Source organism: Dendropsophus ebraccatus, chromosome 12 (assembly GCF_027789765.1).
Source record: "Dendropsophus ebraccatus isolate aDenEbr1 chromosome 12, aDenEbr1.pat, whole genome shotgun sequence".
Classification (NCBI taxonomy): Eukaryota; Metazoa; Chordata; class Amphibia; order Anura; family Hylidae; genus Dendropsophus; species Dendropsophus ebraccatus.
Window position 1 is genome coordinate 28153441 of NC_091465.1, and position 25453 is coordinate 28178893.

Sequence of the window (25453 nt, forward strand, 5' to 3'; positions counted from 1 at the left end):
GGTGTATGTAACAGTAACACCCCTAATGGGACACCACAATCTGAAAGAAGTAGCCATGCACAATTTGTGTCAGTCCCATGGCTGTCAATGTAGCCTCTGAGGGTCCCATTAGTCAGATTAGTTACACATTTATGGTCAATCTACCTGTGAATAACTGTTGGTGTAAAAAAGCCTTTAAATGCTCTTGACTAGATGGGATTTATTACTTTAATTGTCCAGCATGTAAGGTCTATGATGCTCTAGCTCCAGAATTCACTATGAGGCGCACGTCTCTTAGTGAATCTGGCCCTGCGCCAAACCCTGCGTTCGGTATACCAAATCTACACCTGCTTCCACGATTTATTCTTTTCACTTACAACACGTTACGTACAAAATAAAATATACAATAAGAACTTTGAAATGTTTTATTTAATTAGAAATAATAAACAAATACATAAACAAAAAACTTTTTTAAAAGTCCAAAAAACAATGTTCAGTTCAAAGAGGGAGACTTCCGATTCATTTTTCCTTTGGACTTTTCAGAAACAATTCTTACGAGCTTGAAGGCAGTTGGGAGAGTGAAGCCCAGGAATGGTGGACTGGTGAGGTCTTCAACCATCAAAACATATTCTGCTGGAAAAAAGACAAAAAAAGTTTGAGTGGGCTCACTGTCAGACAGGCCTTAGGGTATGATCAGACAGATTCCAAGATTACGAAATACAGAAGTAGGGTCAAATATGGATGTATTTGTTGTTAATAAATGTGATTTATTTCCTGCTGGGAAACATATGTAAGTCTTTTGGAGAAAGCATCTAAGCAGGGTGTGGTGGGATAACCAAACATTGTAAATCTTTTTCTGAACTGTACTATTTACTCTTTCTGTACCTGTTTTTATAGAAAATAGTTTTTTGGGCATTGTCATAAAACATTTTTTTTACATGACAGAGAGACACAAACTGGAAAGAGAATGTCTGAAATCATCCAGAAAAATAGTCCAGGGTTTTATTGTTGCATATCCAGGTATATCAGAAATGCGATGTTTCGACCTATCTGGTCTTTATCAAGATTGAAGCTTTATCATGCTTGATAAAGACCGCATAGGTCGAAACGTTGCATTACCTCTGATGTACCTGAACATGCAACAATAAAAACCTGAACTGTATCTCTGAATGCAGTCAGACATTCTCTTACCAGTTTGTTACAATTGTGTCAGTCGCTTGGATTACTGACCCTCTGGCGTGCATCCCATACCCTCTTGTGGACTCTGAACTTAGAGGTGCTGTTGGACCTTACTTTGCTGTTATGACAGAGAGATATGTCAAGAGTTTTGATCAGTCAGGTTCTGAGTGTTGTGACCGCTCAGGAGAACAAGCTAGGAGAAGTCTGTGTGCCGCACATTCACTCCTGGCTCTGAGTCCTTTTCCTACCAGGTCGGCTCCCTAAGGCAATATTACACAACACAACTTTCCGGGGGAAGTGACCAACCTGTCAATTCAGCAATCGCTTCTCCCTCATACCCCGCTCGCCGCCTGTGATATTACACTAGGAGGGGCCTCCCGAACAATCCTTAGATCACTTGGGCTGCCCATTAAAGCAGCAAGCAACAGACCCTTCTTTTAGACATGTCAATTTGTTTCATGACAATTTCAAGACTCTTTAAAGTCTCGTCAAAGTTAATTCTTTGTGTTTTTCAACCAAGATATTGCAGTTTGTCTTGGGAAGTATTTCTAGCCCTATGCCTATTTTTCCCTTATCCTTTTCTGCCAGTGTTTTAACCCTCCCCTTTTGGAGGTGGAGTTTCCTCTACTGCCACCTTTTTTAGGTGGAACTTCTCTGTAAGGGTATGTGCACACTACAGAATCACAACGGAAAACCCGTTCCGGATTCCGCAGCTCATATCCGCTTGATGACTCTGGCGGCTGGGCGCATTTCCGCCTGTGCCATAGACTCCATTCTATGCAAGCGAGTGAGTGCGAGCTATGGAATCCGCAATGGGTTTTTCGTCGGGATTCTGTAGTGTGCACGTACTCTAAGTCAGTGACTGACCTATTAAGAACTTTAAGGCTATGCTCACTCTACGTAAAACTGATGCCCCCGCATCAGAGCTCTGCGGCCGGAAAGATCACCCAGCCGGCACTTAAGTACCGTCCAAGATGATCCGGCCAGAGACCGGCCGTTCTGTGAGAGCCGGGCGGGTGAGAGTCGGAGGGGCCGCAGAGAGGTGCCCAGGGTGATCGCTAGTTTGTCTGGCCAGCCAATAGAAGATAGCGGCGGTCTGCTGCCACCGCTCCTGTTCTATAGAGCGATGGCAGTAGATCGTTGCTATCCTGGCCGTTTGTCTTTCAGCATGTTGAAAGAAAAATGACAGCAATGATCAGCCGACATCGTTCATGTTGGCTGATCGTTGTCTTCTATTACACCAGATGATTATCGGCTAAATACGTTTGATAATCGCTTAGTGTAATAGGACCTTAACTTTGAACCTTGCATTGTGTCTCATGAGTTGTGTCTTGCGTTAAGTGTTGTATAATTTTTGTTGTTAGCAGTACAGTGGCCTGTGATCATGTGAACTTTCTACATGTCCCATGATCTCCAAATGACCCGTATATTCATGTACTCTGTATGTTCCACCCTCGGCAGTGAAGAAGGTTGCGTGTGCTAGAAACACGTTGGCAGAGGATATTGTTTAATGTCTTGCCTTTCTTGGATGATACCTTAATAAGGTTGTTATTTTATTGGAAATGCTCTAATCCTTCTAAGCTTTGCCAGTGAACCAAAATTATGTAGCAATTGCAATAGTAATTCTGCTCTAACGTTTCACCCAGGGGCCCCTTACCATGACCACTAAATCACTGCGCCATCCATATGAACTATCTTCTTATCTTTCTTTTCACTGTTATAAGCGACAGACTTTGGGTTTTGACCACTTTAAATCCCCAAATGGTGCTTAGACACCCATTACACTACACATTACGTGGTTATTTCTGGACAGCATTAGAGGTTGATTACCGAACAATCCCGTCAATTCCTCTTGGCGCGGAAGCTTGTTTATCCCAATTAAAATCTCTAATTAGAATTCTACGCGCGACGCGCAACCACCTATCTCACTTCTTGTAGTCGAACCACATTAACGCCGGCGTTTATTCGTGTGAACTTTTATGTTTTTTTTTTTTTTGTTCTTAAATTTGAGCCGACTGTTGCGTACAGTCTTTACAATGTACTCGGGGAAATGACAGCCATTCAGTAGTGTAAAAGCATTTTGGCATTCAACACACTATTCTTTTCATGTGGCAGATTTAATAAGCACTAAATTAGAATAAATAGCGAGGAAGGGGTGCGGTAGTTCCAAACTCTGTAATTGCCCCACTCTACAAGAGGAATACGTAATGAGAAGACAGATGTCCCTGATCTGTAGGCACAATTCTAATCAAACACCTGTGATTAAAGACGTATGAAGGAGCCTCTTTATTAATGCTAATCAGCCGTAATCATACTATATCAAGAGCAGAGCAAACAGGGTCCATTATTAGCATGAGGAATCTCATGTGCACCCTGAATCTCTAGTGTTTATATTTTCCTTATTACCAAACAAAATGTTTTCAATTACCTAAATCAATTCACTCCGCCGCAACGGGCACCATCTTCCCAGTGTCTTATGCAAATGTGAACGCGTCTCCAAGGGAGGGGATTGCAGTTCACAACAGGAACTGGCATTTATTTATAGTTTACATGCGTCTTCGCAAATAATTACGTGGAGCTGAAGTATTAGGCTCTTACGAGGATGGCGGTGCGTACAGGCTGACGGTGCCTGAAAGGACGTTTATGCGGTACTATTATGAGCTGACTTCCCTATAATTTATTATTGAGGTGATCTTCGGAGCGGTCCTTTTGTACACAGTGATAATTTTCTGGGATGGGAACGGTTTTAGAGGAGAAATAATTCTATTGTTGCTAGTAAAGCCTTGCTGTGCCTAATAATATAGTTTCAATATAATCGTGTATCAGATTAGGGGTTCTGTAGACCGTTCTGGCTCGTCCATCAATCTATGTGATGAGTGTCAAAAACTAGGAGTAAACCATCTTAAGGGTACGGTCACACATGCCGCATTACAGCGGATTTTACATGGAGTTTGTCGTAGTGAAATCTGCTGCGATACTGATTAGCCTCAAAGCCTATGACACTCCGCTGCGAGATATCTTGCTGCTGTGATGTAAAAAAAAATACAATAAACCATCTATTCTTACATGTTTGTGCTCCCCCGATGGTCTCTGGGGCTGTTCCTGGTGACGGCCTGCTCAGCCAATCACTGGCACAGTGGACAGAACAGTGATTGGCTGAGCAGGACCTGGAGCTAGGTCCAGAGGGCATTAGGGGGAACGTGGAAAAGGAAGAAACTGGATGCATGCTGAAGTCCGATTGTTCGCCATTTTAATACCGGTGGCTGAAGAAGGCTGCCTGGAAAACATGGATACGGCCATACAATGTATCCATATTTTCCCGGGCTTCCTAGGTCTGCATCCAACTTCTTTAGCCACTGGTATTCAAATCCCGAATTTTCAGAATCGAGCATGCTCATCTGTAGTGGTCACTAATCCTCACTGATCACCTGTTTAGTCGGAGTTTCAGCCCTGACATCCCCACCAGTCAGGACTTTCAACATGTACTCTATCTTGTTTTTCTATGCTACATGTGGGGGGGAGTAGCTGTCTCCATCTTGGCTCCTTGCAATACACCCACCCTTCCCAGGTGATTTAAAGGGGTTATCCAGCGCTACGAAAACATGGCCACTTTTCCCCCTACTGTTGTCTCCAGTTCAGGTGCAGTTTGCAATTATGCTCCATTTACTTCAATGGAAGTGAGTTTCAAAACCCCACCCAAACTGGAGACAACAGTAGGGGGAAAGTGGCCATGTTTTGTAGTGCTGGATAACCCCTTTAAGGACAGACTAGCTGGATCCTACATGCCCAGAATGTGTAGGCTTAATATTAGACCAGGAGAGGACTGTGCACAGTGTAGGGTCTGGCCTTCTCTGAGGTCACCTTATCATGGCGGGATGGTACACCTTGTTTGATCAAATGGTATACCATGAACCTAATTTTTAAAAATTCTTTCTATATATTCAACAAAAAATAGGACTACGGCCCATTATCCAAATCTTGTTAAAATACACATGATTATCTGAGAGGCAGAGAAGGAGGTACAGTAATACCGGTAATATACAAGGGCGGGCCAGACGGGTGAAAGACATTTTCTGGACACAGCACCACTTTGCTGTCTCTCTTTTTTCCATATGGGATGCCTACAGCTTGCTCTGCCCTTCATACAGTCGCCGCATATGGCGGGGATGAGGCTATTTTTTCGGCCCACATTTAGGGTACTAGCATATTGTATGTTCCAGTAAACATCGGCCACATATAAGTAAAGAACACTCTTACTACACCTCACCCAACGTAGCCTGAACCCCAACGCACGTTTCACGATCCTTCCTGAGGGGGAAGTTTTGCTGTTCTAAATATCTATATTACACTGGGTTCACACTACATTTTTGCAACTTGTTTTTGTTGCAATTGTGTGCATCCGTTTTGATCCATATTTCCATTCACTATGATTATAAAAAACGGATAAAAACTCATCCTTTTTTTAATGTACACAAAAATAAGCGAACAAAAAATTAGGTGAAGTACGTTTTTGAGTACGTTAAAAAAACTGATGTGTTTTGATCAGTGTTTTGTTTTGTTTTTTATAATGGAAGTCAATGGAAAAACGGATCAATGCAATTGAGTGCATCTGTTTTTCCATCCATTTTTGCAATCCGTTTTTTTGTGGGTTTTTTTGCAAAAATGGATGGAAAAACAGATGTAGTGTACACCCAGCCTTAACCATATATCTTGCCATCTGCGGTTTCTTTGTGAAATGTCAAAAGTTTTAGTTTTAGTTTTTTTTTAATTGCAGAGACACTTTAAGGCCCCCTTATCTGAATGGTCTAACGGCTCGTTCTATGTCTAGGCTGCTGTCACTCTCATTCACCTAATCTGGCTCCTAATCGGCACATTAGACCTCATGCAGCCCCAAAACTCAGACATTAAATAGGGTGATCGGAGATGAAGGATGTGCTACCAGGAATGACTAAGGAGGCTCAATGGTGTCTACAGGAAACAACAGAAAGGAATTCAACGCCTAGCAAAGGGCCAGGTTTCAACCAGTTTCACGCAATACCCCATCCATCATGTCACGCACACCCACCAGAGGCTGCAATGTGTGAATAAGTGCAAGAGGTGGAAGCACGGTTGTGAGTATATTTATCAGTCCATGAAGGACGGGCCTGACACCACACAATACCACTAGTTGCATTTATAATTCCATAGCCATCGTGCATTATCAAAGCCTCGTGTGACAGCTCTAGGGTTATTTTTATATGTGTGGAGTTTTTTTTTTTTTACACTTGCACTTTAGGGCAATAACCATGAAAATTTTAAACTTTCCACCGTTTAAGATGAAAAGTTTTACATATGTCTAATAACAAAAATATACATAAATAAATGTTACCCATACGGCTCCCGAGACCTTAATAGCCTTCTGTAATGTAGGCCAGGTAGTGCAAATGTGATTGCAGAAAGCAGCTTGAATATCATATGTTAGCACTTTTATTGAAAAAAAAATGCATATGTTTATTTATGACCTCTGGCACTGCCATGCATTTCCATATTGGTGATGAATGTGCTATATATCAACCAGAAGATACTTATTTTCACATTGAAAGTCATCTCAAACAGGGTATTGCCATCTTAGCATTTGTGGCACATACAGAGGATACGCAAAGGAAATTACAGATCGCCCTTCCGAAGCCTGCACCCATCCCAAGATTAGGAGACCCCCCCAAATTGCTTACAGTAAATGGTTACGAAAATAGTGCCCCCAATCTCATTATATGATATAAAAAATGAAATGGGAATGCCCTTTAAAAAAAAAACAAGAATGTATGACAGCTTTCAGACTTGAAACAAACATGTGACTTTATACTAAGTGTGCACTGGGACTTATATCTGTAATTGTTGTCTGCACTGGGACTTCACAAGGGGGTTATCCAGGCTTAGAATAATGGCCGCTTCCTTCCAGAAACAGCACCTCTCTAGTCCTCAGTTTGGGTGTGGGTTTGCAGCTCAGTTCTATTGAAGTGAATGGAGCTGAACTGTAATATCACACAAAACCTGAGGAGGGGGGTGGTGCTGCTTTTGCAAGGAAGTTGTTGTGTTTTTTGTAATCCCGGATAACCATTTAAAGCTAAACCTACTGTAGAAGTGGAATCTATCTATATACCCATACCTATCTATCTGTATCTATCTACTGTAAACAAAAGCAGCAGCACTCCAAATCGTAGAGATCCTATCTATCTATCTATCTATCTATCTATCTATCTATCTATCTATCTATCTATCTATCTATCTACAGTATTTATCTATCTATCTATCTATCTATCTATCTATCTATCTCCTATCTATCTATCTATCTATCTATCTATCTATCTATCTATCTATCTATCTCCTGTCTGTCTATGTATCTATCTATCTATCTATCTATCTATCTCCTATCTATCTCCTATCTATCTATCTATCTATCTATCTATCCATCTCCTATCTGTCTATCTATCTATCTATCTATCTATCTATCTATCTATCTATCTATCTGTCTGTCTATCTATCTATCTATCTATCTATCTGTTTATCTATCTATCTATCTATCTATCTATCCATCTATCTCGTATCTATCTATCTATCTATCTATTATCTATCTATCTTGTATCTCCTATCTATCTATCTTGTATCTATCTATCTCCTATCTATCTATCTATCTATCTATCTATCATCTATCTATCTATCTATCATCTATCTATCTATCTATCTTATATCTATCTATCTATCTATCTATCTATCTTGTATCTATCTCCTATATATCTATCTTCTATCTATCTATCTATCTATCTATCTATCTATCTATCTATCTTATATCTATCTATCTATCTATCTATCTATCTATCTTCTATCTATCTATCTATCTATCTATCTATCTATCTATCTATCTATCATCTATCTGTCTGTCTGTCTGTCTGTCTATCTCGTTATTTTCTATCTATAGATATATCTAGCATATATCTTAGCATTTACAGTTATTGCTGCTGTACTACTTGCTATCTATCTATATCTGTCTATCTATCTCACATCTCTCTCACATCTCTCTCTCTCTCTCTGTATATACATATATATACTGTATATATTAAACATCTGTGTATCTATCTATCACATACCTATGTGTCTCAAAACTTTGCAAAATTATATATATCCTTAAATACTGCTCTGTATGAGCTACAATACTGCACACATATGGGTAAATAAAGTCCCAGCTTCCCTTTGCTGAAATGATATTTGGAGTGCTGCCATCTTTTCTATCTATCCGTCTAACACATTAATCTCACGTAATCTCCTCCACTATATTTCACAATAAATCCCTCATTTATCACTTGTATAGATGCTTTTGACATGGGATTTAATAGTAAGAATCATTCAGTCCTGTGTTGGGGGAGGTGGGCAGACAATGCAGCCTGGCATTGGTTGCTGCCATTCCCTTGCATACCCCACATCATATACACATCTCCTGGCAAAGGGTGGAATGTGTTCCCATGGATGGAATCCTACAATACTGGACTTGGAATAATCAAGCATTCTTCATGGCTGGTTCCACGGTGGGCACCAGCGGGGACTACAACAATGGGCATCCCACGGCAGTAGTCCCCACCTCGCTGGTAGACACGGGGGAGAGGGAGCTCGAGATAGAAAGCTGTTTCTCATAGAGATTAGATTCACTTTGTGGGATTTGCTCTATAGAGAAGACTTGACAATAATTTCAGTCATCAATTTTCTGAACGACAGCCCACACTTGTGACTTCTCCGTTACAGAGTAACACGCCATTCTGAAGTTAAGACTCAAGACGCTTTTTGAAAAGTGAACAAAAGGAACCTGAAGTTATGGAAAAGAGGTTAAGAAAAGAACAATTCCAATTTAAAGGTTGACAATGGATATGCAAATGAACAAAGTTGCTTTTAAAGTAATGCAACTAATTTAAGCTTGTCATACTTTTAGTCTTGTATGAAAAAGATGACTGCTTCACAATCCATCTGCAGTTCATTTATCTCTCATCTCATCGATATACAGTACACAGTGTCTGGCCCATAGATGTGCAGTGAGGTTGGTTGCTAGCACCCAATAGCCAAAGGAACCAAGAGTAACCAATATAGCAACTAATACAGCTCACACAAAGATTGTAGAGCGAATTTACAGTATCAATGAAGCTCGTCTGTTGGCTTGTCAGGCCACCGCTCTGCTCCGGGTGCCTGGAAAAGCTGGATGCAGTCCTGGGAGAAGTTTCCTAGGACTGCATCCAGCTTTTCCGGGCACCAAGAGCAGAGCGAAGTTCAAGAGCAGCAGCCTGACAAGCAGACGGCTGAGCGTAAGGAAGCACTCAACTTTGTTAATACTGTAAATTCCCTCCTCTCTAGTTGTAACCCATCTTTCCCTGATTCCTGAATGGCATATGTGTCATTAATTGTAATAGAGGAGCAGGGCATGTATCAGGCATATGTTGGCACATAGTCACACACAGGAGCATAAAGAGTAGCTTTCAATTCCACAATTCCATGTCAATTCTGACATGTCATAGCCACATGTCAGAAGTTTGTAATGGTGGGGGTCCGGGTGCTGAGACCTCCCGACAATGGCTAGAATGAAGGGGCAGAAGTGCTTAGGAGCGCACTCTGCCCCCCTTTTTCCGCTCTCACTGCTATTGTAGCAGTGGACAGAATTATTATGGAACCTAATGCTGCATTTACACTTAACGATTATCGTGCGAATTTAAATGATAAACGTAGGTGTAAACGAAGCGAACGATCAAACGACGAGCGAGAAATTGTTCATTTTGATCTTTTGAACATGTTCTCAAATCGTCGTTGATTGTTCGCAAAAAACTCGCAGATCGTTCCGTGTGAACAGTCGTTTGCCAATTTAACCAATGTGTGAGATAGGCTTAAGCGATCGCAAAACAATCGCAAAACAAATTTTCCATACAATATATCGTACCATCTAAACGCTGATCGTTATGAAAAAAAAAATTGTTACTCCGACATTGTTAATCGTACGATCGGGCCAATTATCGTTTCGTGTAAACGCAGCATAAGGAACTTCCATCAATCAATTGTCTCCAGTTCAGGTGCGGTTTGCAAATAAGCTCCATTCACTTCAATGGAACTGAGCAGCAAAACCCGCCCAAACTGGAGACATGAGTGGGGCTGTCTCTGGAAGAAAGTGGCCATGTTTTTGTAGTGCTGGATAACCCCTTTTTCTGCCGATGCAACTTTGTTAGCAGATGTACAGTAACCCCCCGTCTGCTTCGGAGACCCATCTAAAGTAGGATTCCCTAAACTCTTGTGTTGCCTCTTGTGTGCCTGAAAGCAAATAATTCATCCCTTCTGCAACTCCGATAAATTACTTCCATTACCCATGACAGCACATGAAAGCTATGTGTACAGACAGCCCATCACAAACCTACCCACCAAGCTCACCACATGTGACTTCCTTTGTGAGCTGTGGACTTCGAAAGTAGGAATGGGTCCTAATAATGTGTATATAGAACTCATATCCCACAGAATTTATTTTGATGGGAATTCTTGCTTATCACATTAATTTAGCGCTTTACGTATCGCTTCATTTTTGGAGCCATTGTTATAAATGTAATAAGAACTGCAAGGTCAGCAGTGATGTAACTGTATTATCAGAATGCTGCCTGCTAATAGTGAGTATGTAGCAATGATAATCCATCAGCTAACGAAAAAACCAGACAGCCGGCAGAGATGTTGCAGACTCCAGTATTCTGCATTCTTCCAATAAAAGGTTATTTAAAGGGAACTTATCACATTCAATCCACAGTCCTTTCTGTGGGCAGTAGATAATAGATCAGGAGGGGCTGAACAGATAGATATAGACATGAGAAAAGATTAGAGATGAGCGAACCTCGAGCATGCTCAAGTCCATCTAAACCCGAACGTTCGCCATTTGATTAGCGGTGGCTGCTGAATTTGGATAAAGCCCTAAAGCTATGTGGAAAACATGGATATAGTCATTGGCTGTATCCATGTTTTCCAGACAACCTTAGAGCTTTATCCAAGTTTGGCAGCCCCAGCTAATCAAATGCCGAACGATCAGGTTCGGATGGACTCGAGCATGCTCAAGGTTCGCTCATCTCTAGAAAAGATTCAACATAAGGGCCTGTTCACACTACCGGAAACAGGCGGAAATTCCAAGCGGAATCTCCACCGCGGACTCCGCTTGGAATCCCGCCTGCCTCATTGTCTCAGTGATAAGTATAGGGCGACTCCACTCTCCACTGAAAGAATTCACATGTCAATTCTTTTAGTGGAGAGGCGCGAAGAGCGGGGGCGCCATATACTTATCATTGAGACAGACACTGAGGCAGGTGTGATTCCAAGCAGAGTCTGCGACGGGGATTCTGCTCGGAATTTCTGCCTGTTTTCCACAGTGTGAATGGGCCCCAAGTTGCAGTTTATTGCTCTAAACCTTTGCTCATCTTTAGCTACGGAGTCCAGTGGGTGGTCCTAATTACTAAGTGCCAGTAGAGATGAGCACAACTCAAGCATGCTTAAAACCAATCGCTCTGCATTTGAATACCAGTGGCTGAGGGAGTTGGATGTAGCCCTAGGGAGTCCTGGAAAATATGGATACAGCTTATAATCAGCCACTGGTATACAAATACCGAATGCTCGATCATGCTCGAGTTGCGCTCATCTCTAACTGACAGCTACGTCTAAGGCTAGAATCCACAGTAGATTTCACGCTGCAAATTTGCAGCAAAATTTGCTTCGGATCCCTTCACTGTCGCTTTCAATGAGATTACATACTCGCAGCAGAATTGTCTTCCTGCTGTGAGTATGTAAAAGGCAGCCCCCTTAACCCCCGCGGCCCAGTACATACATTACCACTTCGTGCTGCGACTTGCTTCTGGGGCTCCCAGCTTGTGGACGTCCCACTCAGCCAATCACTATGCTGCCCCGCTGTAGTCACCGATTGGCTTAGCGGGGTGTCCAGATGCTGGAAACCCCCGAAGCAAGCCAGAGCACGGACCCAGTAATGTATGCTCCGGGCCGCGAGGGGTTTAGGGGGCTGCCTTTTACATACTCAAAGTAGGATGATAATTTTGCTCCGAGTATGTAATCTCATTGAAAGTGACAGTTAAGGGATCAGCAGTGGACTTCGCTGCAAATTCACTGCATGAAATCCGCTGCAGATCCGTCCTGTGTGAATCTAGCCTAAATATAAATTCAGATCAATGTCTCCTTCAGGGTGCCTTCACACCTACCGGATCCACAGCGGATCTCACTTCTGTGAATTCGGAGCCAGATCCACTGCGGATCCGGTATCATTCACCCTAATGATAGCACATACCCGCAGCGTGATTAACATCCCGCTGTGAGTATGAGCTTTAACCCCCTGGCGCCTGCAGCCCCGCCACAGCTCCGCTGCTGCCCCCATCAGCCCCGGTGCCCGCATCCCCAATTGCCACCCGCATTCCCGATCATCCCTGCAGCCCGCACGCATCCCAGATGGCCGCCCGCATCCCCATCATCCCCGCAGCCCGCAGCTGCGCCGAGGAGCAGGTAATGTATGCTCTCGGTGGCGGCCGGCGGGTTGCTATGATGATGCGGGCGGCGATCGGGGATGCGTGCAGGGATGATGCGGGCGGGCTGCAGAGATGATGGGGGATGTGGGTGCCGGGGCTGATGGGGGCAGCGGCTGAGCTGCAGAAGTCGGGGATGCGGCGGGGCTGCGGGCACCAGGGGGTTAAAGCTCATACTTACAGCGGGATGTCAATCCCGCTGCGGGTATGTGCTATCATTAGGGTGAATGGTACCGGATCCGCAGTGGATCTCGCTCCGAATTCGCAGAAGCGAGATCCGCTGCGGATCCGGTAGGTGTGAAGGCACCCTCAATTAGGTTCATAAATCTAAGGCTGCAGTTACACATTCGGGGGCCCGGGGAAAAAAATATTGCATCAGGGGTCTTGGAGGTTTCAATGGTCACTGTTCTTTCAAACAACTTCCCTCCAGGAATCGGTATTATTCTAAAGTTGTGATATGGGGTTCTCTAAAATTAGGGCTGTCTTTTACATGTGCAGACACGCTATACATTACCGGCAGCTATTTCATTATATAAACACGGAGACAGTTCTTTTAGTTACTAACAGGTGGAGAGATGAACTCCCCCTCGAAGAACCTTTAATGCTGGATAGTAAATGAGCTGTAAGTGGTATGTAGTGAAATGAACATTAGATGTAGGGTGAACCGTGCAGCTGTTAACCTGGTAGTAATAAGTATTGTAGCTGCAGAACAAGAGACCTTTTGTTAAAAAAAAGTGGGTATGATATATGGGCCAAGTTCATCTCTTCAATGGAAAACATGTTCGTCTTTTCTCCATACATCAGATGTATTACTGGAAATCTACAATTTCCATATGCATCATGTCAAGAAAGTTTTCTGCACTGTATGTTCTTCATTTAGAGAGACGGCGGCTCGATCAGTGCATTCTTTATACAACAATGCGACCCCCACCTCAGTTTTGTAATATGAGTGTAAAGTAGTATAAAGGTTATTACATGTGACTGTACGGCGCTGACTTGTTTATTCCTGTGTCTCACGTCACCGGTAATAGCAACAGAGTTGACAATCTACGTGATGGGGCTTAATTTTTACAATCAATGGGAAACGCTATATAATCTGACTTCTATTGTTCTGGAGCAGACAGCTGTGGGGATAACATACTGTCCAATTTTGTTTCCCTGGGAAATTAAGTTACAATAGAGAAGAGATTCAGAGAGTGTTCAATGTATGAGCTGCACTCATTTGGTTGGGGTCAATAGAAACTTTTTGAGTGCATCTTACAAATATAAAAGATATGATCTCCAATGTGATAGAGGTCTCTGTAATGTCACCAAAAATGTTTTGGGTTTTGCTTGTAGCCTTCTGGCAATTATATACAAGAGTTGCTATGAATGTGGTATCTAGAGCGAGCCAAGCTTCCCGAGCCTAGATTCATTTAAAACATTGCGAAAAATTTGGTTCCCTACCGAACTGAACTTAGGAAAAAATAGAACAAAACAAAAAAAAACGTTTTCTCACCGGTCTAAGCTCCCACAGCTCCTCCTCCAGGTCTTCTGAGTCTTCAGCTCATTCAGTCAATCGCTGACAGAGATGGTAGAACGCCGTAGCCACTGACAGGCTGAGCGGGCTGTCACTTTTGTCTCTAGGGTGAAAGCCCACTCCACCAATCACTGGCTGCGATGCTGTCCTGTCCAAGTAAGCAGTGATTGGCTGAGCGGGCAGTCACTCCTGAGACGAGTACTGGAAACTCCACAGCCTTAAAACCAAAGTCCCCATTGAGGAGAAGTCAATCACACACGGTCACCCTTAAAAATTCTGTCTAAATGAGACCAGGCTAGTTCACTCCCAACCATCCTGATCAAGGCTCCACTTAGATAGCCATACAGCTATTTTAGTATCATGTGCCTTGAGTTAAAGGAGTTATTCGGGTAACAAAAACAATATTCTAATGATCCCCCTTTCCAATACCACCCTATGTCAAATATACATTTATAACCTATCTTGTACCCTTTCCCTGTTTTTTTTCCTCATATTTACCCGCTCTGGATGTCTAAAATCATCTTCTCTGTGTCAACTCTGACAACAAGCTGCTCCCTCCCCCTCCCCCCTCCCTTTGTAGACACAGGACATGTGATCTCCTCTCTGAGGGCCAGGTTAGCTGTCTATTGACTTGGTAACCCAGCCCCCCAGGAGACATCAACTGCACCTGATCGCTGCTAGTAAAAGTGCTGCTTCCATAGACTTACATGTGCCCCTGAGCCTAGGTTTCTGTAATATGAAAAGGTATAGTTCTATCTTGGATATAGATCTGCTTTTAGAAACACTTATAACTCAGAAATGGCAGAAGTTAGAAAGACCGGAGATGGCTCAGAATACTCAGGGGGACTTTGTAAGTAAGACCAGATTGCATTTCATTTTTAGCTTTTAGTTGGATAACCCCTTTAAGGTCTCCATACTCATGTCAGCCGAACTCACTGCTCACATAAGCTGTATAGGGCTCTCCTGAGACTCCACCAAAAGATGATGTTGGTGGAGAAAGGTTGGGTGGCGATGGAATTTCACTGTCTGACCCCTTTGTTCTTGGAAAGAAAAAGCTCTGCCAGGGCTGTCTGACGGCGGCTTACCTCTCCCCATAGATAACACAGGAAAGTTTAGCTGTGCCGAACATTTGTGTGTTTGGGGAGGACGGGAGAGATAACTGTCATCCAGATTATCATTATTGAAGGTGTATGGACACCTTTATGGACAATAGAAACCTTTGTAACTACTTTTTTTTCTTGTTCTCAAGTATCTAACATGACAATAGTTGATAACTGAAAAAGTGCTATTGTTTATTGTCTACAGTTCTATTCATCTCCATAGTAACAGCCAACTAGCAACCCCAGTATAATCTAATCCTGCAGTCATTCTGTTTTACAATACTTGCTAACATTATGCTTGTACACATTCAATAGGTTAATAAGACGTAAGGGACCGAAGGAAGAAAGTATGACTGCAGGATCAGACTACACAGGGTTTGTCTGTTGTCTGTTATCATGGAAACACATACGTCTACTTAAGGGTAGTATAAACAAAACAATAGGAAATGGCTAAACTTTTTTTCCAGTTTAGATGCACTGGAGTACAAAAAGGGTTGTGAAAGTGTGCAGAGCTCAAAAAGGGGTTATCCAGAGTTAGAAAAACATGGCCTCTTTCTTCCAGAGACAGCACCACTCTTGTCTCCAGTCCATTCCCGGGACGGAGATATCCTTGGCGGAAGCTCAGCGCCTGCGCTGCAGAGATGAGTCAGACGCCCATATAGAATGACGGCTCCATTCATTCTCTATGGCGGTCGGACACATCTATGCAGCGCACGCGCCAGGCTTCCAACAAGGATATCTCTGTCCCGGGACCGAGTCCAGTAGTGGGACTTGGCGAGATGGGGTAAGTATCTGGGGCGCTAGCGGGGGGTTGGGCGGCCTTCACCCCGGCACAGGGGGTGACAGGTTCTCTTTAAGAATTTGTTCCTAGCGTGTGTTCCTAGTTTGTGCAGGTGTGTGAACCCCTTTGGGAAAAGAGAGTCATTGTGTACAATTTATTATAATGACTAAAGGTTAAAAATATAGTGGCCGTTTAAGAATAAAAATTAAAATGTCTACTTTTTACGCCACTATTTTTGTCCATAGGCTGTGTCCAGTATTGCACCACTATGTAAAGCGGTACTGTGGACAGTTCCTGACGTAGACAGAGGTGGCAGCAAGGAGCAACATATCCGAGTGTAAAGAATACACCACTTCCTGCAGGGCATACAGCAGCTGATAAGTACAGCAAGGCTTGAGTTTTTGAAATAGAAGTAATTAGCAAATCTGTATAACTTTCTGGCACCAGTGGATTTAGATTTTTTTTCTCTGAAGTACCCTTTAAAGTAAAGGGACCTGAATTGCAATATCAGTTTGGCCCAAATGTATCAACACTGAACAGCTTGACAGCTTTAAGTGAAAATAACCAGTCTAAGGATCATGCTGTCAATGTAAAACAAAGGCACTGGTCAACTGGCCTGAGAACGATCGGGCACCTTGGGTTTTAACTGCTAGGCTATATTTTTCAAATCTGTAAGTAAGATTGTGTTGTCCTATGTCAGGGTAGCATAAACTAGTGACAGAGAAGCTGAACAGAATGATACATCACTTATATTGTTCTGTGCAGCTGGTTTGGAGATATCCTCCTGAATAACATGGACAATTAGTAGTCCTCTCCATTATGTTTGTGAACCCAGTAGTCCTCAATATTCAAATGAAACAGAAAACTCCACCTACCAGCTGCTGATTGGCAGTTATCTATCAATGCTGTGTATAGGCGGTCAACTGTCAATCATCAGCTGGGGGGTGGAGGGAGGGGTGTGGAAAAAAATCTTATTCTCCTGCATATTAGGAGAACGTCTGAACAGAATGATGTAAATAATACACAGATCTGTTCAGCATTTCTGTTACTAGTTTACACTGCCCTTATTTAAGGTGGAATAAACCTAGTGACAAATTCCCTTTAAGTTGGCCTCAAAAAATCTTTGAAAAACTGTTACCACATTTAGTGTCACAAGATAAGCCACACCCTTTCCTACTAAGCCACGCCCCTTTTCGAGTAAGGCTCAAAAACATAAAAAAATAGCCAAGAAAAAGAAAAATTTTGATGCAATTTATGCTAAAGCCGGAGAAAATCTAGACTGATAAATGCGACCCTTATCATCTCAGCCAGGTTTTTACATCCACCGCTGAAATACATGACAATAAATACCTGTTCTGGTAACGTTACTGTTGTCCACTGTCAGGTTCTCTCGCTTCCCCTTACGTTCTTTATTCTGGATCTCAGATCTGGAACAGAAAGACAGGTAATCATTTCTATGCAATACATACAATATATACCTTTTGTCCCACAATACATGTATTTCACCCCCAAAAATAAAGTCTCCATAAGACAAATATATTATAGACATAGATTATTAATAATTAGACTCCATCATTAGTTATTGGAGGACACTAAATGTCAATCAAGGGAGAGAAAAATCCACATGAATTACTGCCGAGATCTAATTATAGACAATGCTTTGACAGTAATTAACTTCCTTTTCCCCTGTGTACATCTTAGCATACCAAACGGAATCAGCGGCGACCTTGTAGAGCCCCGGGCAGTGCACTCCTTCTTTACAGTAACTCAGTGCACTAATCCCATCTCAAGGCTGCAAACTGGAGTCTCCTCTCCCTGCAGACCTTTAGGCATCGGATCCAACAAAAAGCATTCATAATAACCCCAGACTCAACCTATGATTGAGGATTAGGGAATTTAATGAAAAGTAATTCTATCATTTATTCTTATTATCAGATATTGTCATTTTACAAGCCGAGGTCCGCCCTTGTAAATCCATCAGCAGAATGCAGGCAGTGTATATCTGTCATCTGTCAGCAGAATCAAGGTTGTTGTTTAAGACAGTTAGAAGTATCCTATCAGACGGTCCCTATGTCCCTATAGTGCAGAGGATGAGAGGTTAGTTCCTTACCTTAATTCTCTGTGGCATTTTCAGGAACTTTGTAGTTCCTCATTCATATGCTAATGAGGTGGTTTGGTGCACTGTGGTGCGGGGCAACCACCATCAGTGAACTGATCCGCCCCTTTTAATGAATATTTATAAAATTTTCATTTAGGGCTATGTTCACATAATATTGAGTAAAAATAAAACAGTGGCTGACCAAAATGTTCGTTGGTTGGACGGTCTTAATTACAGTTGTTATTCTACACAGTATGTGCAATGCTGGCTAATTTCTCATTGACTTCAATGGAGCACATTACTATTGTTATTTTCAATCTCAGAATATTTTATAGAGTGTGTTCACAGCTCTCCTAGGTGCAATATCACAGGACACCCCGGTCACTGACTGACTGAGCAGGTCATGATGTTTCAGCTGGAAGAGACAGGTTTCCAGAAGATGACAGCTGGCTGCTGTAAACGGGACCTGGGAGCCACACAGTGGAGGCATGAGGAAGGTCGAGCTTACTTGGTTATTATTTTAACATACACACACCCCGGCATGCCAACCAATTTTGGTGGGACTTCTTCTTTGATTTCAATCATTTGACCCAAGGAGGCAGCAAGACTTATCAATGTACCAATAGCCTACCTTTAAAGGGATGTCCAGGAATAAAAAATATAACTTCCTTCTTTATCGCACCTGTCCTTAGCTTGTGTTTGGTATTACAACTCTGCTTCACATTAATGGAACCAAACTGTAATACCACACACAGACTGAGGACTGAGTGGTGCTATTTCTAGGAGAAGGCAGCTTTGTTTTTTGTAATCCTGGATAACCCCTTTAAATCTACATTATATGATGACTATGGGATATGATGAAAAAATACTAAAGGACATGTTTCAGGAATTGTTACTTCAGCAGTTTCCTCCTTTATCCACATGGGTTATCGGAAGGTGAAAGCAAACGACTCTTGAACTCCCGCTACTGTGTTATATCAACATTTAAAGAGCGAGGGCTTTGGAATCTGGGTCAGAAATGTTATTTACTATGGAAAAAGTTCTAACATCTTTCAGCGAGACATTATAAAAATATGTGAAACCGCCGCTGCTGAAACTGACATCTGTCTGTGAGACAGGCTCCAAATTAATGAGGCTCCCGGAGAATACGGCGGAGTTCACATATCAGTGAATGGCAGCAGGAAAGAGCATTGTTTAATCATGTCTTGTGTCAGTGTATCGGAATAGCGTGCTGTAATTGTGCTCCATATGTTCCAGCTTGTGAATTGAGGAATGTGAAAAACTAAACAATTCACACACTTTAATGTGATGAATCGGATTCTGCACCCCTATGCAGTTTTTTTTTTTCAGTCTCTTTTAAGCCTTGTCAGGTAGAGGTGGGATAAACCTTTCCTACTGACAATCTGTCTGAAATACCAATGAACCGGCGGAACATGCAGCGGATTCTTGTGTTTGAAGTTGCCACGGGCTATTATAAGGTACAGTACAGAGAAAGAGGGGAAGCGCTAAAACAAAAAAACAAGCTGTTCTTTAAGGGTTTAGACGGTATAAATAGGAAGGAGATAGCAGTGTGTGGGAGAGGGTTTTTTTGTGTTTTTTTTTCTTCTTTTTTTTTAATCGTAATACTCACCTTGGTAGGGTCTGATGTATTTTTAGTGCAGGGGGTTGGGTTTCAATATCAGCCAATTGCACAGGAGCGTCCAGCACTTAGGGTGGTATTACACGGGGGGATGGGGGCCCAATAATACCTGTAAACGAGCGCCGATCTGCTAGATCGTCACTCGTTTACTGGGCCTATTACACGGCCCGACAAATATAGGTTCTAACCTATATCACCGATCAGCCGATGACAACGATATTTATTACACGGAGTGATAATCGGCCGAATCGTGCCTATTCGGCCAATTATTGTTCCGTGTAATAGTACCCTTAGGATCAGTATTACACAAGCGTGATACAGTCACATTACTGCATCTCTATTTTAACTAAAAATCTCTGTCTGAATATGGATCTAACATCCTAAATCGAGAGTGCTGTAGGAACTTACGGTGGCATTGTGATTATGTGAAAGGGATTAATCCATCAGGTACTTTGCTATAAGTTTTTTAGTGCTGTCACCGGGATGCCAGTGCCACGGTCCTTTGACTGAGCTCACCGGCCCACAGTATGATAAAACCCCCTCCCCTCTGTGACGTGGCTCCATTAATTTTATAGTGGGGAGGCAATACTAAGGCAGGGGAGGAGGGGATCTGTGATTATCAGTGGTGGATCCTGTCTATATATTAGTGTTACCTTTTACTGTAGATAGAACAAATGATAGAACAAATGTCACTCTATTATAAGGCTCAGTGGCTAAGTGAAAACAGCAATATTTTACTATCATTTTAATATATAGATAGTGCCATGGAAGATTAGAAAAAAAATATATTTTTTTTTAAATATAAAAATAAAATAATTTTATTTAAATATAAAATTACATTTTTAAAATAAAATCTTTCCCCTTTAAATGAAAGCAGCCCTTTAGTTCTCCACAGATGTGTATGATGAGTTGGCTGATATGAGTGGTGATGTCTTCATGCTGAAATCTGTGGTGATTATCAGATATGCTTTATAATTGTTCTTTGGTGATTGCTATAATTACACTCTCGAGTGTTACGATAAACACAGACAATTTCCTTCTGGGGGCAATTGAGGTCTTGTAAGATGGGAAATTTGGTTATAATTGTAGTGGGATTTTTTTTTTTTTTCGAGGCAATTTTGTATTCAATCTAAATTTTCTAATGTGTACACTGGACATATAGCTGAGACATATCTATATAAATTACAGGGCTCCTTATATTAGAAAGATCTAGTCCCAGATAAATGGAGGCTGCACCATGTATAGGCCTGGCAAGAAATGGAAGGTTTTTGTGCAAGTAACACAAAAAATCGAAATAAATTGAAGCACTGAAGCCACTGAAACAGTCAAGAAGCCATTAAAGAGGTGTTCTATGGACAGAATACTTACCTGCCCCCATCCCCGCAGCTGCCGTACTGATGGCTCCCAGTCCCCACCACTTTCTTCTGCTTCCTACTTCCTCTGACATGCCATCATTGCTAGTCACTGGCTACAGTGATGACACAGTTCAGGCAGGGATAGGCTCAGCAAGCACTTCTTGTAGGGATGATGCATCAGATGAAGCGGAAAGCAGTGGAGACAAGGAGCCGTCGGAATGTACTGAATTGGATTGGGGCAGGTGAGTATTCTTTTTTTTTTTTAATTTGTCAAAAGTTTTAGGCCAGGTCTGGGTGCTCAGATCCCCAACTGATTGTCAGAACAAGTTGGGAGAAGTCCTCAGTTAAGCACTTCTCTCCCCATTTCTCTCTCCTCTCTGCAGAAGACAGAATCCAAAAATGTTCTATAGAAGCTTTCTCCTGCAGCAAGGACAGAGGCAAGAGGAGAAGTCCTCGGTCCTAGCGATCAATGGGGATTTTCACCCAGACCCTAGCTAATCAAAACCTTTGACATGCATCTATGACATCAAACATAGTTTTATTCATAGTAACACTTAAAAGGATTACTCCTGATAATTTTTTCTAAATCAATCGGTGTCAGAACGTTATACAGATTTAAAAGTTACTTCTGTTTAAAAATCTTAAGTCTTCTAGTACTTATCAGTTGCTGTATGTCCTGTAGTGGTGTATTCTTTCCAGTCTGACACAATGCTCTCTGCTGATAGGAACTATACAAAGCAGCAGCAAATTCCCATAGAAAACTTTCCTTGCATTTCACAGTTCCTGTCACAGACAAAGGCGGCAACAGATAGCACTGTGTCAGACTAAAAGAATCCACCACTTCCTGCAGGACATACAGCAGCTAATAAGTACTGGAAGACTTGAGATTTTTTTTAAATAGAAGTCATTTATAAATCTGTATAACTTTCTCACCCCAATTCATTTGCAAGAATAGTTATTCTTCGGAGTACCACTTTAAGGCCGCTGGACTGCAGTTACACATTAAAAAAAATAGAGAGAATATTAGCTCTATTTGAGCCTTAAAAGTAAAACTTTAAATGTGAACAATCTCATTCTGTGGAAGTCCCGGCATCTGGCAGCAGAGTGAATCAATTTCACGTCAATACCACCGTCTGGATCATACATCATCCCTAAAATCTGGATCCTCACTGATCGATTCATAGACAGAAAGAAATACAGACTATTCCCAGCGCTGGTCTCTTCTGTGACTAAAATACAGCTTTATCCCGGTGTAATGCACAGCAGATAAATCATGACAGATATAGCGCCGGCCTAGATGGTTGTCAATAATTACCATCAGCCACCAGACTACACAGGGGAATGTGCAAATAGCAACCTTAAAGGGGCACTCTATCTCAAATCTGCAGGTTGTGAAAGTAAATGTTATAAATGAGCTGCTAAGATCAGTAATGAAGATGTATGTTTATGGTTGCGGGATGGTGTATTCCTAAATTGCAGGATGTTTAGGCACCACTTTATTATGTTCCAAAATACCCAATAAATCCCCTTTTTATGTAAATTTGAATAACCCAGCTCTTTTTGGGGACCGCAGTTAATACACTAACTGCGCATCTACCCATAAAGGGGTTATTTAGGATTAAAAAAAAAACATTGCAGTCTTTTTCTAGAAACAGTGCCACTTTTGTCCTCAGGTTGTGTGTGGTATGGCAGCTCAGTTTGATTGAAGTTGATCTGAGTTGTAATACCACACACACCCTGAGAACAGGGTTTGCAAAACTTTGTACTGTAATTGGGTTTATTAGGCAAATATGCCATTATCTGCATTCAAAAAGACTTTCCCCAGGTCAATCCCCCCCCCATCTCTCATTTACTGCTCATTATCAGGAAACCTCAACTCTTTTACATCAGTCGAGCCTTGTCTAACCTATGGAGAGGGGAGGAGGGAGATTAGTCGCCAGCAGAGAGCAGAAAACAAAGGATTATACAGCGGGACATGTGTGAAAGACGCTATTCAGAGGTCAGAGAGGTCAGCGCTGACTTCAGAGGAGATAGCCCAGTGATGTAGCTGTAAATAAACTCTTTGTTGTCCTGTTTTGGTGCCTCATCTCCCTCAACCCCTCCCCTCTCCATAAGATAAAAAAGACAAGACAGGGGGGAGAGCGTCAAACTGCTTTTTCATGATAAAAATGCATTTTTCGGCTAATAAAACCCAATTACAAAGTTTATTAAAATTGCCTGTACTATTGATTTCTGCAGAAAAAAATTTAAACGACAGTGACATCAGGTACATTTGCTTTAAGTGTTGCATATGAATAGAATGGCTCCGGACTTTGAACCGCAGCCTGCTTCCCGCACACAGCGATGGTCTATTACTGAGCAGCAGCCCAGTGGGAGGAAACCCCCGCCCCCTTTATGACGCCGCTCCATTGATTCTAATGAAGCCGCATCATAGAGAGGAGGGGGTTTTCTCGCACTGGGGGTGGGTCAGCCCGCCTCCAGTGCTTCAGCCTGGGGCAGTTCTTGGTAATAGGCCAACGTCGTGCACGGGAACCGGGCTGCGGTTCAAAATAAGGATTGCGGCACCAGCTTCTCCCTGCCGGGGCCGTTCTATTCATATGCAACACTTAAAGCAAATGTACCTGATGGTACATTCCCTTTAAGCCCTTCAAGCCCTCTCCACCATCCATGCGGTCAATGTATCATTGTGAGACACGACAGACACATTTCTAATCACACGCCCAAATCTCTATACTGTCACATGGAGAATATAATCTTTAGCTTGTCTTACGCTATTTCTGGGAAATCTGCTCTGAAGTAAAATAGATTATACATAAGGGTGGAGAACTAATCTGCCGTAACTATGGAGCCTATGAAAATATCAACAAATCCAACTAATCACAAAGGTTTTTTGTGTTTTTTTATTTTATTTAAAATTGCATGATTTTCAGGCGACACTTTAAACAGCTTTTCCGACAGCTGTTTTTTTTTTTATTATTGTTTTTATTAGACAATCTTTATCATGCCTGTAGTCTATGTATAAAAGTCAGACAAAAAAAACACAGAACATTATTATCGAGGTATTATTTATCAACCTTGTCAATTATTGTACGAGCCCCTGGTGACCTTTTGTCCTTTTCAGTTAGGGCCATATTACATGGGATGATGATGATCGTGCGGAAAATCGTTATATTGTTCGTATTTAAACGATAATCGTCCTGTGTAATTGCAGGTAACGATTAAAAAATCGCTTTGATTTACATCTGACCCTAACATCATTGTTAATCATTGGCACTGTAATTTCACATCATTCATTCTTTAGCTGGGATCAGATGGCGTAAACCATCGTAGTAACAGTTGTTATAACGATCATTACTAGCGACTATGGTTCTGTGCAATACGGTGAACAATTTTTAACGATAAACAATCTTTTTTGTGACCGTTAATCGTTAAAAATCGCTTTGTCTAGTAGGACTCTCAGCTGTGCCAGTTTAAACAAAGGGGGCAGGGCAGTGTCGGACTGGCCCACCAGAGGGCTGGAGGATCCTCCGGTGGGCCCCCAGCTAAGAACCTGCAGTAACACTGACTGACATGTCATTTCTCACTGATTCTTTATTGGTGGGCCCCCAGGATCATTTCCTCTGTTAGGCCCCCAATACCCCAGTCCGACACTGGGGCAAGGCTTAGCACAAAGGGGTGTGTGATCTTTAACTAAGATGTTGTATGATATATTGGTCTTCATAAATTCCCCACTATAAGTTTTGAAGAAAAAAAAAAACGGCAAAAAAACACCAAAAGTGAAGAACAACACCAAAGACAAAAGGTGCCACAAAAACTTTGATGTGCAGTTTTTTGTTTGTTTTTTTTTGCAAAAAAAAAGCTACAAAACACCAGGAGAACCACTCTAAGACTATTACACGGCCTGATACTAGGAGTAAGCGAGTGCCGACCTGTCAGGTCAGCGCTCACTTGCTCCTCATTCCCCTTCGCTGCCTGTGCTATTACATGCACCAGAAGGGACTGTGGGAGGGGCTGCCCACACAATCTTTAGATCTGACTGTCTCTATTGTTATCTGCATTTTGGTTCATGCAGAAAGACAACGATCAGCCAACATCGTTGCCTTTCTGCATGAGCTATTACACAAAACAATTATCAGCCTGAAAGGCCACTAATCGACCAAGTACGACTGATAATAGTTTTGTGTAATAGCACACTAAGAGTGTCCCTACTGCCTCCCATCCTGTCACTGCCTCACGGTCCCT

At 42.1% G+C, this 25453-nt stretch overlaps 1 protein-coding gene across 3 annotated transcripts in view; it reads right to left on the minus strand.

Moving 5' to 3' along the window:
- Positions 1 to 465: 465 nt before the first annotated feature.
- The window catches only part of MORN1 (MORN repeat containing 1), a 268243-nt gene continuing 243255 nt past the window's right edge, over positions 466 to 25453 (minus strand). For 2 of the 3 annotated variants that reach the window (XM_069948672.1, XM_069948669.1), the window contains exons 13-14: positions 17470 to 17546; positions 466 to 612 (exon numbers count right to left, since the gene is read on the minus strand). In XM_069948672.1, coding sequence (XP_069804773.1) covers positions 473 to 612; positions 17470 to 17546 — 217 coding nt within the window. In that variant the 3' untranslated portion in view covers positions 466 to 472. The remainder of the gene's footprint in view (positions 613 to 17469; positions 17547 to 25453) is intronic. The other variant, XM_069948670.1, reaches the window with a different exon arrangement.